General features: G+C 46.7%; 1 protein-coding gene across 1 annotated transcript in view; it reads right to left on the reverse strand.

The window, feature by feature from the left end:
- Nucleotides 1-13101, reverse strand: part of dagla (diacylglycerol lipase, alpha) — a 533527-nt gene that overhangs the window by 20947 nt on the left and 499479 nt on the right. The window contains exons 20-21 of the mRNA XM_072517705.1: nucleotides 11816-11945; nucleotides 8050-8201 (exon numbers count right to left, since the gene is read on the reverse strand). Of these exons, the coding sequence (XP_072373806.1) occupies nucleotides 8050-8201; nucleotides 11816-11945 (282 nt within the window). The remainder of the gene's footprint in view (nucleotides 1-8049; nucleotides 8202-11815; nucleotides 11946-13101) is intronic.

Below are 13101 nucleotides of genomic sequence, written 5' to 3' on the forward strand. Positions count from 1 at the left end.
GCCCGAATTCCGGCCTCTTTCGCCTCCTGCACTCCCGGCTCCTCTGCCACCCCAAATATTGCGAGCCCCCAGCCCGGTTTGACCCTGGATCCTACCACCCCCGACACCGTCCTCGCTACGCCCTTCCAAAATTCCTCCAGCGCTGGGCATACCCAGAACATATGGGTGTGATTTGCTGGGCTCCCTGAGCACCTAACACACCTGTCCTCACCCCCAAAGAACCTGCTCATCCTTGTCCCGGTCATGTGTGCCCTGTGCAGCACCTTAAACAGTATGAGGCTGAGCCTCGCGCACGAAGAGGAAGAGTTCACCCTCCCTAGGGCATCTGCCCACGTCCCCTCTTCGATCTCCTCTCCCAACTCCTCCTCCCACTTACCTTTCAACTCCACCACCGAGGCCTCCTCCTCCTCCTGCATCACCTGGTAGGTTTCCGAGATCTTCCCCACTCCCACCCACCCCCCCAAGAGCACCCTGTCCTGTACTGTGTGTGGCAGTAGCCGTGGGAATTCCACCACCTGCCGTCTGGCAAACGCCCTTACCTGTAAGTACCTGAAGGTGTTCCCCGGGGGGAGCCCGTACTTCTCCTCCAGCTCACCCAAGCTCGCGAACTTCCCGTCCACAAACAGGTCCCCCAACTTTCATATCCCTGCCCTGTGCCACCCCGAAAACCCTCCACCTGTTCTTCCTGGGGCGAATCGGTGGTTCCCCCGTAATGGGGTCCACGCCGAGGCCCTAACTTCTTTCCCTGCATTCTTTGCAAGTGTCCATTTTGTAATCGGGACATGGCCATCCCAGATGGCTACAGGTTGTAGGTATAAGTTGGAACGTGGAGGAACGGATACGAGAGATTAGAGGAGGGTCTGGGGGAAGACAGTTGCTTAGAGTGGGGGCCACCATGCTAGCGGATGGGCAAGTTAACAGGAGTGAAGTGGGGTTAGATCTCTTGTGGGGAGGGTGGTTTTCTTTCTCTTTTTCTCGGTTAGGGATGGTGGGGGGGCTGAGGGGTGAGTTGCTGACATGGACGGAGTTGGTGTGGCGCAGTTGCTTAAGGGGTGAGGGCGGAAGGCATCTTGGGGAGGCCCTAGGGAGTCTTGGGACGTGGACCTGGGGAAGCTGGTTGAAGCGGAGATTATGGCTGGCCTCCTGCCCCCTCCCCCCATTTCATGGTATGTTTTGGGCTTAATTGGGCTGATTAAGAAAATGAAAAAAAATGAAAATCGCTTATTGTCACAAGTAGGCTTCAAATGAAGTTACTGTGAAAAGCCCCTAGTCGCCACATTCCGGCGCCTATTCGGGGAGGCTGTTACGGAAATTGAACCGTGCTGCTGGCCTGCTTTCACAGCCAGCGATTTAGCCCTGTGCTAAACCAGCCCCTGTCATGCATGTTCGCGCAATTGAGGAGTTTGAAGGTGGACATTGTATTTTTGCAATGTATTTTTGAAAGTGCTGGATCAGATGAGGCTGAGGAAGGGATTGGTGGGTCAGATGTTTCATTTGAGGCTGGATATGAAGATGAGGTGGGTGGCAGCGTTGGTTAACAAGAGGGCACCCTTTACGGCGGGGAGCATTGTGGCAGACCTTGGGGGTAGATTTGTGATGGTGAGCGGGAGGTTGGAGGGGTCACCCGTGGCGCTGGTGAACATTTATGTCTCAAATTGGGGAGTTGTGGAGTTTATGAGGCAAGCCCTGGCAAAAATCCCAGGCCTGGACAAACATCAGCTGATAATGGGGGGGGGGGGGGGGCAAATGGGAGCTGTGGACCCGTGGCGGTTTGAGAGGCTGAGGGCGAAGGATTTTATGGTCCTTTCACTTCGGCAAGCATGGTGTCTAACCATGCGCCACACTGGATGGACTTGCGGATGGAGGGGCGAGCTATTAGAGGCTGCAGTGGAAGTTGGAAGTGGGGTTATTGGTCGATAAGGAGGTCTGTGAGAAGATTGTGGTGGCTCTGTGGAACTATGTGGAGCATAATAAGACGAGGAGGTTTCTGCGGCTATGTTGTGGGAGGCGTTAAAGGCAGTGGTTAAAGGGGAGTCTAATTTGGTGAGGGTGCATAAGGTGACGGTGGGACGTGCAGAGAGACAGAGGCTGGTGGAGGCCATTCTGGCAGTGGACCGGAGATACTCAGTGGCACCTGAGGAGGCGTTGCTGAAGAAGAGGCAGAAGGTCCAAACGGAGTGACGGCAGGGGAGGTAATGGGACAGCTGCGCAGGGCCAGAGGGGCAGTGTACGAGTATGGGGAGAAGGCGAGCAGGATGCTCGCACTTCAGCTGAGGCGGGAAGTGGCGGTGAGAGAGTTTGGGCGGAAGAGGGATTTGGATGGGGGGGGGGGGGGGGGGGGGGCAAGCTGGTAATGGGGCCGGGGGAGGTAAATGGAGTGCTTGAGGCTTTTTATTGGAAATTGCACAGCTCGGAGCTCCTGGCAGGGGATGAGGGCATGAGATGGTTCTGGATGGGCTGGTGTTCCCAAGAGTGGATGAGGTGAGGGTACAGGGGCTCGGGCTCCGATGGACTCGGGAGGTGGTGGATTGTGTGGGGGCGATGCAGTTAGGAAAGGCCCAGGGCCCAGATGGGTTCCCAGCGGAGTTTTGCAAGAGGTGACTGGAGATGTACAATGAGTCAGTGGGGAGGGGCGAGCTTCCTCTCACACTGTGTCAGGTGTCTATCTCGCTCATTTTAAAGAAAAACAAATCCCGGAACAGTATGGGTCATACTGCCTGATATTGTTATTAAATGTGATGCAAAGCTATTGGCAAAGGTGCTGGCGGTGTGGATAGAGAATTGTGTGCCTGGGGTGATAGGGGAGGACCAGACAAGGCTCGAGAAGGGGCGGCAGCTATCCTCTGTGATAATGATGCCCTCGACAGGCCGGGAGGTGGCTGTGTCTATGGACGTAGAGAAGGCGTTTGACCGTGTGGAGTGCCCGTACTTATTTGAGGCATTGGGGCGGTCGGGTTTACACAGGGGGTGGAGTTTAAGGAGGTTGGCGTTTTGGTTAGTGGGGGAGAGCTTTAGTTATCTTGAGGTACACATGGCTCAGAGCTGGGCCCAGCTGCACAAGTTGAATCTGGGAAAGCTGGTCGAGGGAATGAAAGAGGACGTAGGAGTGGGAAAAAACCTGTGGCAACCACAGGGTTGTTCCGGCGAGGTTGGATGAGAGGTTTTGAGGCTGGGAGCGTTTGGGGATAGAGTATGTTTGGGACCTGCCTTTGTCATTGGCTGGAAGTGTCCAGATCATAAAGATGACAGTGTTGCCGAAGTTTTTGTTTGTGATTCCGAATCTTCCAATTTTCATGAGTAAGTCTTTGTTTAGTAGGGCAAATAAGAAGATACTGGGGTCTGTTGGGCGGTTAAGGTTCCCCGGACCAGGAGGATGTTTTTGGAAAGGGATGTGCGGGGCGGGAGGTGGTCTGTGTGAGACCTATTATTGGACAATGAATCACAGCTATGGTTCGGTAAGTGGGGGGTGGAGGAGGAGTTGGTGTGGGGAAGGATGGAGTAGGCTTATTGTAAAGGGACCAGTCTGAGGGCGCTATTGTTGGCGCCTCTTCCGTTCTTGCCAGCCAGGTACTCTACTAGCCAGTGGTGGCATCAACATTGAGGGTGTGGAATTAATGTCAGCAGCACTGTAGGATGGAAGGCACCCATGGGCACCGATTTGTGGCAACCACAGGTTTGTGGGGTTGGATGAGAGGTTTCGGGGCTGGGAGCGGCTGGGATAGAGTATTTTCGGGACCTGTTTGTGGGGGGAGTAAGTTCACAGAATTGGAGGAGCTTGAGGAGGTGTACTTGATGCCAAAGGGGAATGATTTCAGGTATCTGCAGCTGAGGGGCTTCTTGAGGAAGGAGTTGTGTTCATTCCCGCAGCTGTCACGTCCAGCGCGACAGGATAGCCTGCTGTCTGAGGATGAAATAGGCGAGGGCAAGGTGTCAGATATATATGGGGAGCTGATGAAGAGGGAGGATGCCCCGGTGGAGGAGGTCCGGCACAAGTGGAAGGAGGAGTTGGGAGGGGAGATGCAAGCTGGGGTGTGAAGTGAAGCTCTGCAGAGGATAAACTACTACTAATAATAATCTTTATTGTCACAAGTGGGCTTATATTAATACTGCAATGAAGTTACTGTGAAAAGCCCCTAGTCACCACATTCTGGTACCTGTTCGGATACACGGAGGGAGAATTCAGAATGTCCAAATTACCTAACAGCACATCTTTCGGGACTTGTGGGAGGAAACCGGAGCACCCCGAGGAAACTCACGCAGACACAGAGAGAATGTGCAGACTGCACAGACAGTGACCTATGCCGGGAATCGAACCTGGGACCCTGGCGCTGTGAGGCAACAGTGCTAACCACTGTGCTACCATGCTGCCCACCTCGTTGTGTGAAAACTGGGTCTCATATAGTTTAAGGTGGTGCATAGGGCTCATATGACGGAATCTAGGATGAGCTGGTGGGTTTTCTTTGGGTTTGGGGTGGGGGGCGGTGTGTGTGGAGGGGGTGCTGGGTGTAACAAGAGGAGCTGGAGGGAGCGGCACGTGGGGATAGTGTTAATTGTGTATGCTTTATTGTTGCTGTTTCTCCTTTCTGTTCTGTATATATTTTAAAATACCCCCACTTCAATATTTTTCAAAAATAAAGTGCTATGTAAATACAACTGGCTTAATATACTAAATATCTGTTTCTATATTTTTTTGAAACATTCCTGAAGAAAAGCACATGATTGACACTCTCCTGAACTGATTAGAAGCAGCAATATGATAACTAACAATATTTTGTCATTTAAGAAATGCGTCTAAATCTTCAACTCCCAAGTTGTTTTATTTCCCATTTTGTTTTTATATTGAGATGTCTCTTGCTTCAACACCACTCTTTTCATTTAATGTTACTTTTTCAAACTTGCCTTTTTTCTGCTCTTTATACCTTGCTTCCCATATTTCAATGACTCAGTTCCTCTCTTTGCTGGTATACTGGGTCCATTGGGGTGCAGTGCGCATCACCAAAGCCATTACTCGTCTCTATTGGTCACCTGGAGCAACTTAATGCTGGTCCATGGTTAATTTTCCACACCTCCCCCAATCTCCATGGGCAAACCTTGAGCAGTGTGCCCAATGATATTTTGCCACTCTGGACCAATTTTCCCTCTAGAACTGTCTCCAAACCTGAACATTCAAGCTAAAACCATCCCATCTACAAATCAGCGTAATTCTAACGCAAACTTTCACCTGGAACTCTCTCCGCCCTGTTCTCCATTTTATAACCAGGACATATCTATTCTAATTTCTGCCATAGCTATGCAACTTGAATTTTTCATGAATCTGTTCATGAGCTTTTTTGATTGCTGTTCTGGACCCAAATTTAAGATATCAACCTCCCTTTTTAACTTTCTAAGTTAGTCTTTCCTGTCGCTCCTCTCGCCCCGTTCCTGTCACTTGTGAATCTCCCTCCTGTCCAGCACATCACAGACATGGTTTCTCTCTGGACCTTGTACTGGTACCGTGCCCCCACTGCTTCCCCCTACAAATGTTCACCCATTTGTCACAAGATCCATGTTATCCATGGCTTTATTGTTGCATTGGCATCATGGCCTTGATATAATCTTAGGTGATGACATCTACCTCTTAATTGAAGTATTCAGTTTAATCACTCACTGTGACCACTGAACTAAACTGCTTGCAACTGCAGCATCATACTGAACCTGGGCTAAACATCCTACTCAATTTTACCTACAATACCCATCTGCTCTCCTGCCTTAGTCCATCTGCTGCTGAAAACCCTATCCATGACTGTTTCAATGTGCTCCTGGCTGGCTTCTACTTCCCCTTCTACAGATCTGAGTTAATCCGAATCGAGGCTACCCATATTGTAACCCACACCAACTGCCACTCAGCCATTGCAGTAACATTGCGCACTGACCTACACTGGTTCTTGGTTCACAAATGTCTCAATTTCAAACCTCATCCTTATGTTCAAATTGTAGTAGCCGTGGGAATTCCACCACCTGCCGTCTGGCAAACGGCCTTACCTGTAAGTACCTGAAGATGTTCCCCGGGGGGAGCCCATACTTCTCCTCCAGCTCACCCAAGCTCGCGAACTTCCCGTCCACAAACAGGTCCCCCAACTTTCGTATCCCTGCCCTGTGCCACCCCGAAAACCCTCCACCTGTTCTTCCTGGGGCGAACTGGTGGTTCCCCCGCAATGGGGTCCACGCCGAGGCCCTAACTTCCCCCCTATGCCACCTCCACTGCCCCCAAATTTTGAGGGCCGCCACCACCACCGGGCTCGTGGTATACCTCCTTGGAGGGAGCGGCAGCGGCGCCGTTGCCAGCGCCCCCAGACTCGTACCCACACAGGACGCCGTCTCCAGCCTCTTCCATGCAGCCCCCTCCCTCTCCATTACCCACTTGCGCACCATTGTTGCATTGGCGGCCCAGTAGTACCCACAGAGGTTGGGCAGCGCCAGCCCCCCCCTATCTCTACTCCGCTCCAGGAACACCCTTCTCACCCTCGGAGTCCCTCGCGCCCACACAAACCCCATTATACTCCTGTTAACCCGCCTGAAAAAAGCCTTCGGGATAAACACGGGGAGGCACTGGAACAGGAACAAAAGCCTTGGGAGCACCGTCATTTTGATTGACTGCACCCTAACCGCCAGGGACAGCGGCAACGCGTCCCACCTCTTGAACTCCTCCTCCATTTGCTCCACCAGCCTTGTAAAGTTAAGCCTATGCAGGGCCCCCCAGCTCCTGGCCACCTGGACCCACAAATATCTGAAGCTCCTCTCCGCCCTTTTTAGTGGGAGCTCGCCAATCCCCCTCTCCTGGTCCCCTAGCTGAACTACGAACAGCTCGCTCTTCCCTATATTGAGCTTGTACCCTGAAAAGTCCCCGAATTCCCGATGGATCCTCATTACCTCTGGCATTCGTCCAATCTAATTAATGTATTAAAAATCACCACATTCTTCCTTTCCCCCCTGAACATGCAAACAATCTAATTCCTTCATTATTGACTTCCATTAAAATCACCCGAACATACGCATTTCTAAACCATACAGACCTAACTCTTTAAGCCTACTGGGAAGCTACCAGACTCCTCAATGACTCTCCTTTGGATTGATCTGTTCCCTGTAAGAACACTATTCACGAAGCCCGATGCTGCTCTTGTTTGGCCCTTGTTTTGCACTGTAACCAATCACTATTTGTTGATGTGCCATTTTCAATGTATTCTGTTGATTATTCTTTTATCTACTATGTACGTACTGTGTATGCTCCCTTGGCTGCAGAAAAATACTTTTCGCTGTACTTCAGTACATGTGACAATAAATATCAATCAATCATTCTTATGGTGTTTCTCCGATCATTTTTCCAAAGGCTCAAGATCACCCACCAAATGAGGGAGCAAAAGATGGACAGAGTATTCTGAATAAAGTCTAATCAAGGTTGTGTTGTGTTCCCTCTCTTGATTTATCTGACCCGGCATCTCAACTTAATTCAGTGCTCTGCCAGAACCACTGATCAAGACTGCAACTTGCAATCCAAAGCCCTTGTGCCTAATATTAGTAGCTGCATCTTCAGACTTAGGTTTAGCCACCTGCACTTGCAGAGAAATGACCATCTTTAATTAACCTCATCCATCCAGGCAATTAAGGACACATAGAAGAGTGAATTACTATAGAGGACTGAAGAAGTGTATACATTAACAATGTCTGCCAACAAGCCATTATTTTCTAAATATATTCCATGCATAAGGTAGATCTCACACTTTCTATGTCTTCCTATAAATTTCAGTTAGGTTTTGAGACCTTCCGCTTACATTTGACGCCCATTTTTTTTTTGAGTGTGCTTTTGGGTGACAACTGAACAGAAAAGGCAAGATTTATTTTCCTCTCACATTTTGTCTCATGATATGCACACAGATTCATTATTCAGGTTCTCTGAATCTTTACATTCAACAAAGCAAAGAGAACTTGAGCCATACCCATACTTTACCCCCTCTCCAGTTTTGGACTTTCTGTTTTGTATTTACCACTGCATTTACTGTGGTGTACTCTTACTTTAGACTGGTGTTCCTTCTTTGGTCTCCATGTTTTGGTTGAGGTTGCTGCTGAACAACCATGTCAGGATTCAAATCCACCTCTGTCGGGCTGACCATTATCTTCGCTGCTCCTAGTAAAGCTGTCTTCCCCTTGTTGTAATTTTCTAAGACCTGGTTAGGAAGACAGATACATTATTTTAAAGGACTACAAGCCAAATGAATCAGTTCACATTCACTTAATTCATCCTTTCTAGATCATCTCTTAAAAAGAGGTGAAGTCACGTAGTAATGAAGATAAATTGGGGACTGGGTGTTAGGTACATTGGGTTATATTCAAAATCTTGGTTTAAATTCACCTTAATTTGAATTTTATTGGGATCAAGTTTTAATGGATGGCACGGTAGTTAGCACTGCTGCCTCACAGTGCCAGGGACCCGGGTTCGATTCCAGCCTTGGGTGAAGCTTGCACATTCTCCCTGTGCTGTGTGGGTTGCCTTCGGGTGCTCCAGTTTCCTCCCAGTCTAAAGATGTGCACGTTTGGTGGATTGGCCATGATAAATGCACGGGGTTACAGGGATATGGTAGGTGAGAAGGCCTAGGTAGCTCTTTCGGAAGGTCGGTGCAGACTCAATATGCCAAATAGCTTCTTCTGCAGAGATTTTATGGAAAATCCAATTTGTCTGTTATGAAAGCTCAACCCAGCTTCTAAGAAGGTGAGCCATAGCACAAAATTAGCAATGTTTGCAATTTTACTCAGAGGTAACAAGGATAGCTATGAGAACTTGAAAAGATCAACCTGTGCATGTTCTTGTGACACATTGGTTTTGAATTTCCTCTCGAAACAGGCCTTTTAGCCCGAATAGACCATGCCAGTTGTACTGTAGTTATGAAAGAAGTTATTGTTTAATAAAAAGAGTTCCATGCAAATTTACTGAGGTAAATTAATTTAATTATTCTCATTATCTGTGGTGGGAACTGTTTAACTTGCTTTAGGCCTCCCCAACCCAGGAAACGTTCATGTAACATCTTAAACACAATAATGAGGATTTTAAATTCAATTGCCATGAAATGCAAGTGGTTCATGAGCAAAGCTGTGGGAGCACTCTATATCCAACACAGAATATGCAGCGTTATATCTAATCATCTTATGTGCTTCTGTAACAGATTTTGGCTCAGCTTTTCATTTGATGAATTACTCAAGTCAATATAGGAAGCCTGAACACTTCAAACATTATCACTTTTCTTTTGATTTCTACGACATGACCACATAGTTGAACCTTTGTAGAAAAATACATTTCTATTCTTCTAACATGCACCATCACACTCCTGCACAGAGGGGAATTGATACTGTCAGTCAAAGATCTGAATGTTTATTAGCTCTCATCTTTTTGGCCATTCTGCTCTGAGAGAAAAAAATTGTCTCAAATTGTTAATGTCACTCCAGGGAGTGATGGATGTGCATTTGCATTTAAAATAGCAATTACTGGGCATCACATGTTTAAAAGCTGAGACTTTCTCTAATTGTACTTCTCCTTCACTGAGGTTAGCAAAATGACAAGTTTGGAATATGGAATGAAATAAATGAGGAAGGACACCCTTGCCAAATAGGAAAGCTAATGCATCCAGAATGAACCCTTGTAAAAAAGAGTTAACTTTCTAGAAATTATGCTATTTATTAGAGTTTTACTTGTCACCACTGGCAACAGAATTGATAGTACTGTAATTTGAATATCACCAGCCAATTAAATAACTAAGTTTTGGAGATGTCAAATTCATCCAGGACTTTTGAATAACAGTATGCTGAGCAGTCTACAACTTAATATTTACAATCCTTTAATCCCCAAACTCTACTGCATGATTCCCTTTCAAACATACTTAGAATGACATGCACTACTATACTTGGTTCACAAACAAATCTACAACTAACAGGTGAGACTGAACATAAGTGCTATGAAACCCCAGTACATTAAATACAAAATAAAACTTCAAAATATTAATATTTTTAGAACACCTGAGCTTAACTGTTTTATAAAAATATACAGTTTGAACTTGCTGATTTTGCTTTATTTCTGGCAGCGACAAGTTAAACACTGGGCATTACTTCAGGACGGGGTGGTTTAGACCATTTATCATCAACTGTGCTGCACATGATATATTTTAATTCATTTCAATAACTTTCTTGAAAACTGGATGTGAATTTCTTGAGCAGTTATTTAGACACTGAAAATTTCTCACTCTATATTTCAGACCCACTGATTCCTTTCCTTCTCTTGGGGTTTACACAGTCCCAATTGGTATCCTTTCTTTGTTTTAAATTTAATTCGACAATGCAGTCAAATGGCTCCCTGACCAATTGCACCCGATAACTGGTTTATGGATGGACACTCTCCGGGGAAATGCCCTGTACACTCACATAATTTACAGGATTTATATCTGTATCTACTCCTTTAATTCCACCATACAAGATGTAAAAAAAATTCCCCACCACAAATGTAAATTACAAATTGCTAAATAAAATACTCGCAGGTTTTGGTTGTTTTCAGAGCAACACATTACTGACATCTAGTCATGTAAAAATGAAGAACACATAATGCATTAGTATGTAGTGTGGCTTTAGGAGTACTTATGACCTATCTTCTGTTTAGCCGTTGCATTAGGCTACATCTCTTGTGCCATATTTACAGCTTGCTCAGCTTGAAAAATTCACAGATCTGGAATTCATTAATTTAAAAGTAGACTAATGGAGATGCTGGAAATCTGAAAGAACAGTAGAAAATGCTGGAAATAATCAGGTCAGGCAGCATCTGTAGAAAGACAAATAGAGTTAATGTTAGAGGTCAATGACCATTTATCAGAACTGTTCTGATGAAAGATCATCAACCTGAAACGTTAGCTCTGTTTCTCACTCCACAGATGCTGCCTAAACTGTTGAGCATTTGCAGACATGTCTGTTCTTATTGCTGTTTCACCTTTTTTCTCATTCATAAGAAGGTTATTTCTTGAAATGAGCTACTGTTTACCATGCCCCTTCCACAGCCTGGCCTCTGTGCGGTGACTATCCTGGGAGCATAACTGAGATCATGAGCATTCATCTCTCCCCAGGGTAGCAGGAGAGTGATGGTGGCTGTGGAGTAAGGCACTACACAGAATTGTGCTAAATAAAAGCGATTGTGGACTCCATTCAAAACAGAACACAGGAGATTCAATGTAAGACTGATATAAGATAAAGACAATGCAAGACAACAAAAACTACAGAAAGGAACTAGATGTTGTTAAAGACCGATGTGCATGAAGTCTTGCACTCATTAACATGAGGGATGTTAGTTTTGAGGGATGGAAGAATTAATTCCAGTTGTGCAATGTCAGCAGCATTATCTGTTGAATAAAATTCTTTAAAGCTGAGTGACGTCATTTTTTGTTCACCGTTTCCCCAATCACCCCAATTTTTGTCAAGCACCCAAACTGTAATTGTGACATTTGTCCTTGCCCACATTAGCCATCCTCGAGAACTTGGTAGTGAAACTGACATTTGTAAGTCACATTTGAAGATTGTGTTTGTCCTATGGGCTCAAATTCATGATGAACCGATATGAAACTTTCTAAACTCATTTCATATTGAGCCATTATATCCAATAGAGAGAGAGAGCTTTTCAATCCATCAGTCTGACCTTGATTTCAACTCAAATTGTAGAACCAAAAGAACAAAATGCTAAAACAGTTTATCACCGATAGTCGGTTTTGCATTTTGATCAGTCAGTTCAGGGTAAAATCAGTTTGACAAATACCTTGTGTAGACCATCCATAACAACATGTGGCATGTGCTCGTTCAGCATAGCAGCAGAGATGATGACTTCATCCAATGTCTTGTTGTCACTCCAAATAGCATAGTAAGTTGACTCTTCCTGACCACAGCAACTGTACAAATTAAAATGATTGTAAGCCAAGGAGATAACAGCAGAATGCAATCAATTATCCCCCTGGCCCAATCCCACATTCTTATTTGATAAATCAAAAGGGCAGATATACAATGGTTGGTGCATCAGTCTATGAAAAATGGGAAATGTGGACTTCCGGTGGCGGCCATGGAGGGGTAGGTCGCACATTTGATAGCTCCCGCCTGTAACGGACTTTTAGACCTTTTTCCCCTGGTTTTGTTCGGATTTTATAGGATAAATCAGTGAAGAGTGAGACAGTAAGGAGAAATCCCCCTCCGGTGTATGGAGAAGTGGACCAGAAGTGGCCGGGTGAGACGACAAAGTCCTGTAAGGGAGAAGCAAGCAGAGCAGGCAACACAGGACAGCATGACGGAGTGGTCGACGGAGCAGGTGGTGAAGTTTTTCGAGGATTGCTTCGCCAAGCTGAAGGAGGACACGCTGGACCCGATTAAGGCTTCGATTGATCAAGTGGTTCAGAATCAGGAAACCCACGGGAGAGCGATCCAGGAGGTCGAGCAAACGTTGTCTGCGCATGAATGAAGAGTATATAACTGTGCTGGAAAGCAAGGTGGGGATGATGAACAACCGCCAGAAAACAATGCAGGAGAAGCTGGAGGACCTGAAGAATAGGTCCAGGAGGCAGAAGCTCAGAATTGTTGGCCTCCCTGAAGACAGTGAGGGATCGGATGAGAGGGCCTATGTGACGGGCATGTTCGAGAAGTTGATGGGGGCTGGGGCGTTCCCTCGGCCCCTGGAAGTGGACAGAGCGCACAGAGCCCTCGCGAGGAAGCCCAAAGCGAACGAACCGCCGAGGGCCATGGTGGTAGGTTTTCACCGTTTTATGGACAAGGAACACGTTTTGCGGTGGACCAAGAAAGAACGGAGCAGCAAGTGGGAGAACTGTGAGTTGCGTATTTATCAGGACCTGGGAGCGTATTTGGCCAAGAGACGAGCTGGGTTCAATCGGGCAAAAGCGACCCTCTTTAAGAAGGGGGTGAAGTTCGGGATGCTGTACCCAGCCCATCTGCTGGTCACACATCAGAACATTTAACAAAGCAAGAGAGAAGGGAGTCCTCCCCCCAACAGTGTCGCAGGCCTCAATTTCATTGATCCTAAAATGGGAGAAGGATCCGGAG

The sequence above is a fragment of the Scyliorhinus torazame genome, chromosome 10 (genome assembly GCF_047496885.1).
Source record: "Scyliorhinus torazame isolate Kashiwa2021f chromosome 10, sScyTor2.1, whole genome shotgun sequence".
NCBI lineage: Eukaryota > Metazoa > Chordata > Chondrichthyes > Carcharhiniformes > Scyliorhinidae > Scyliorhinus > Scyliorhinus torazame.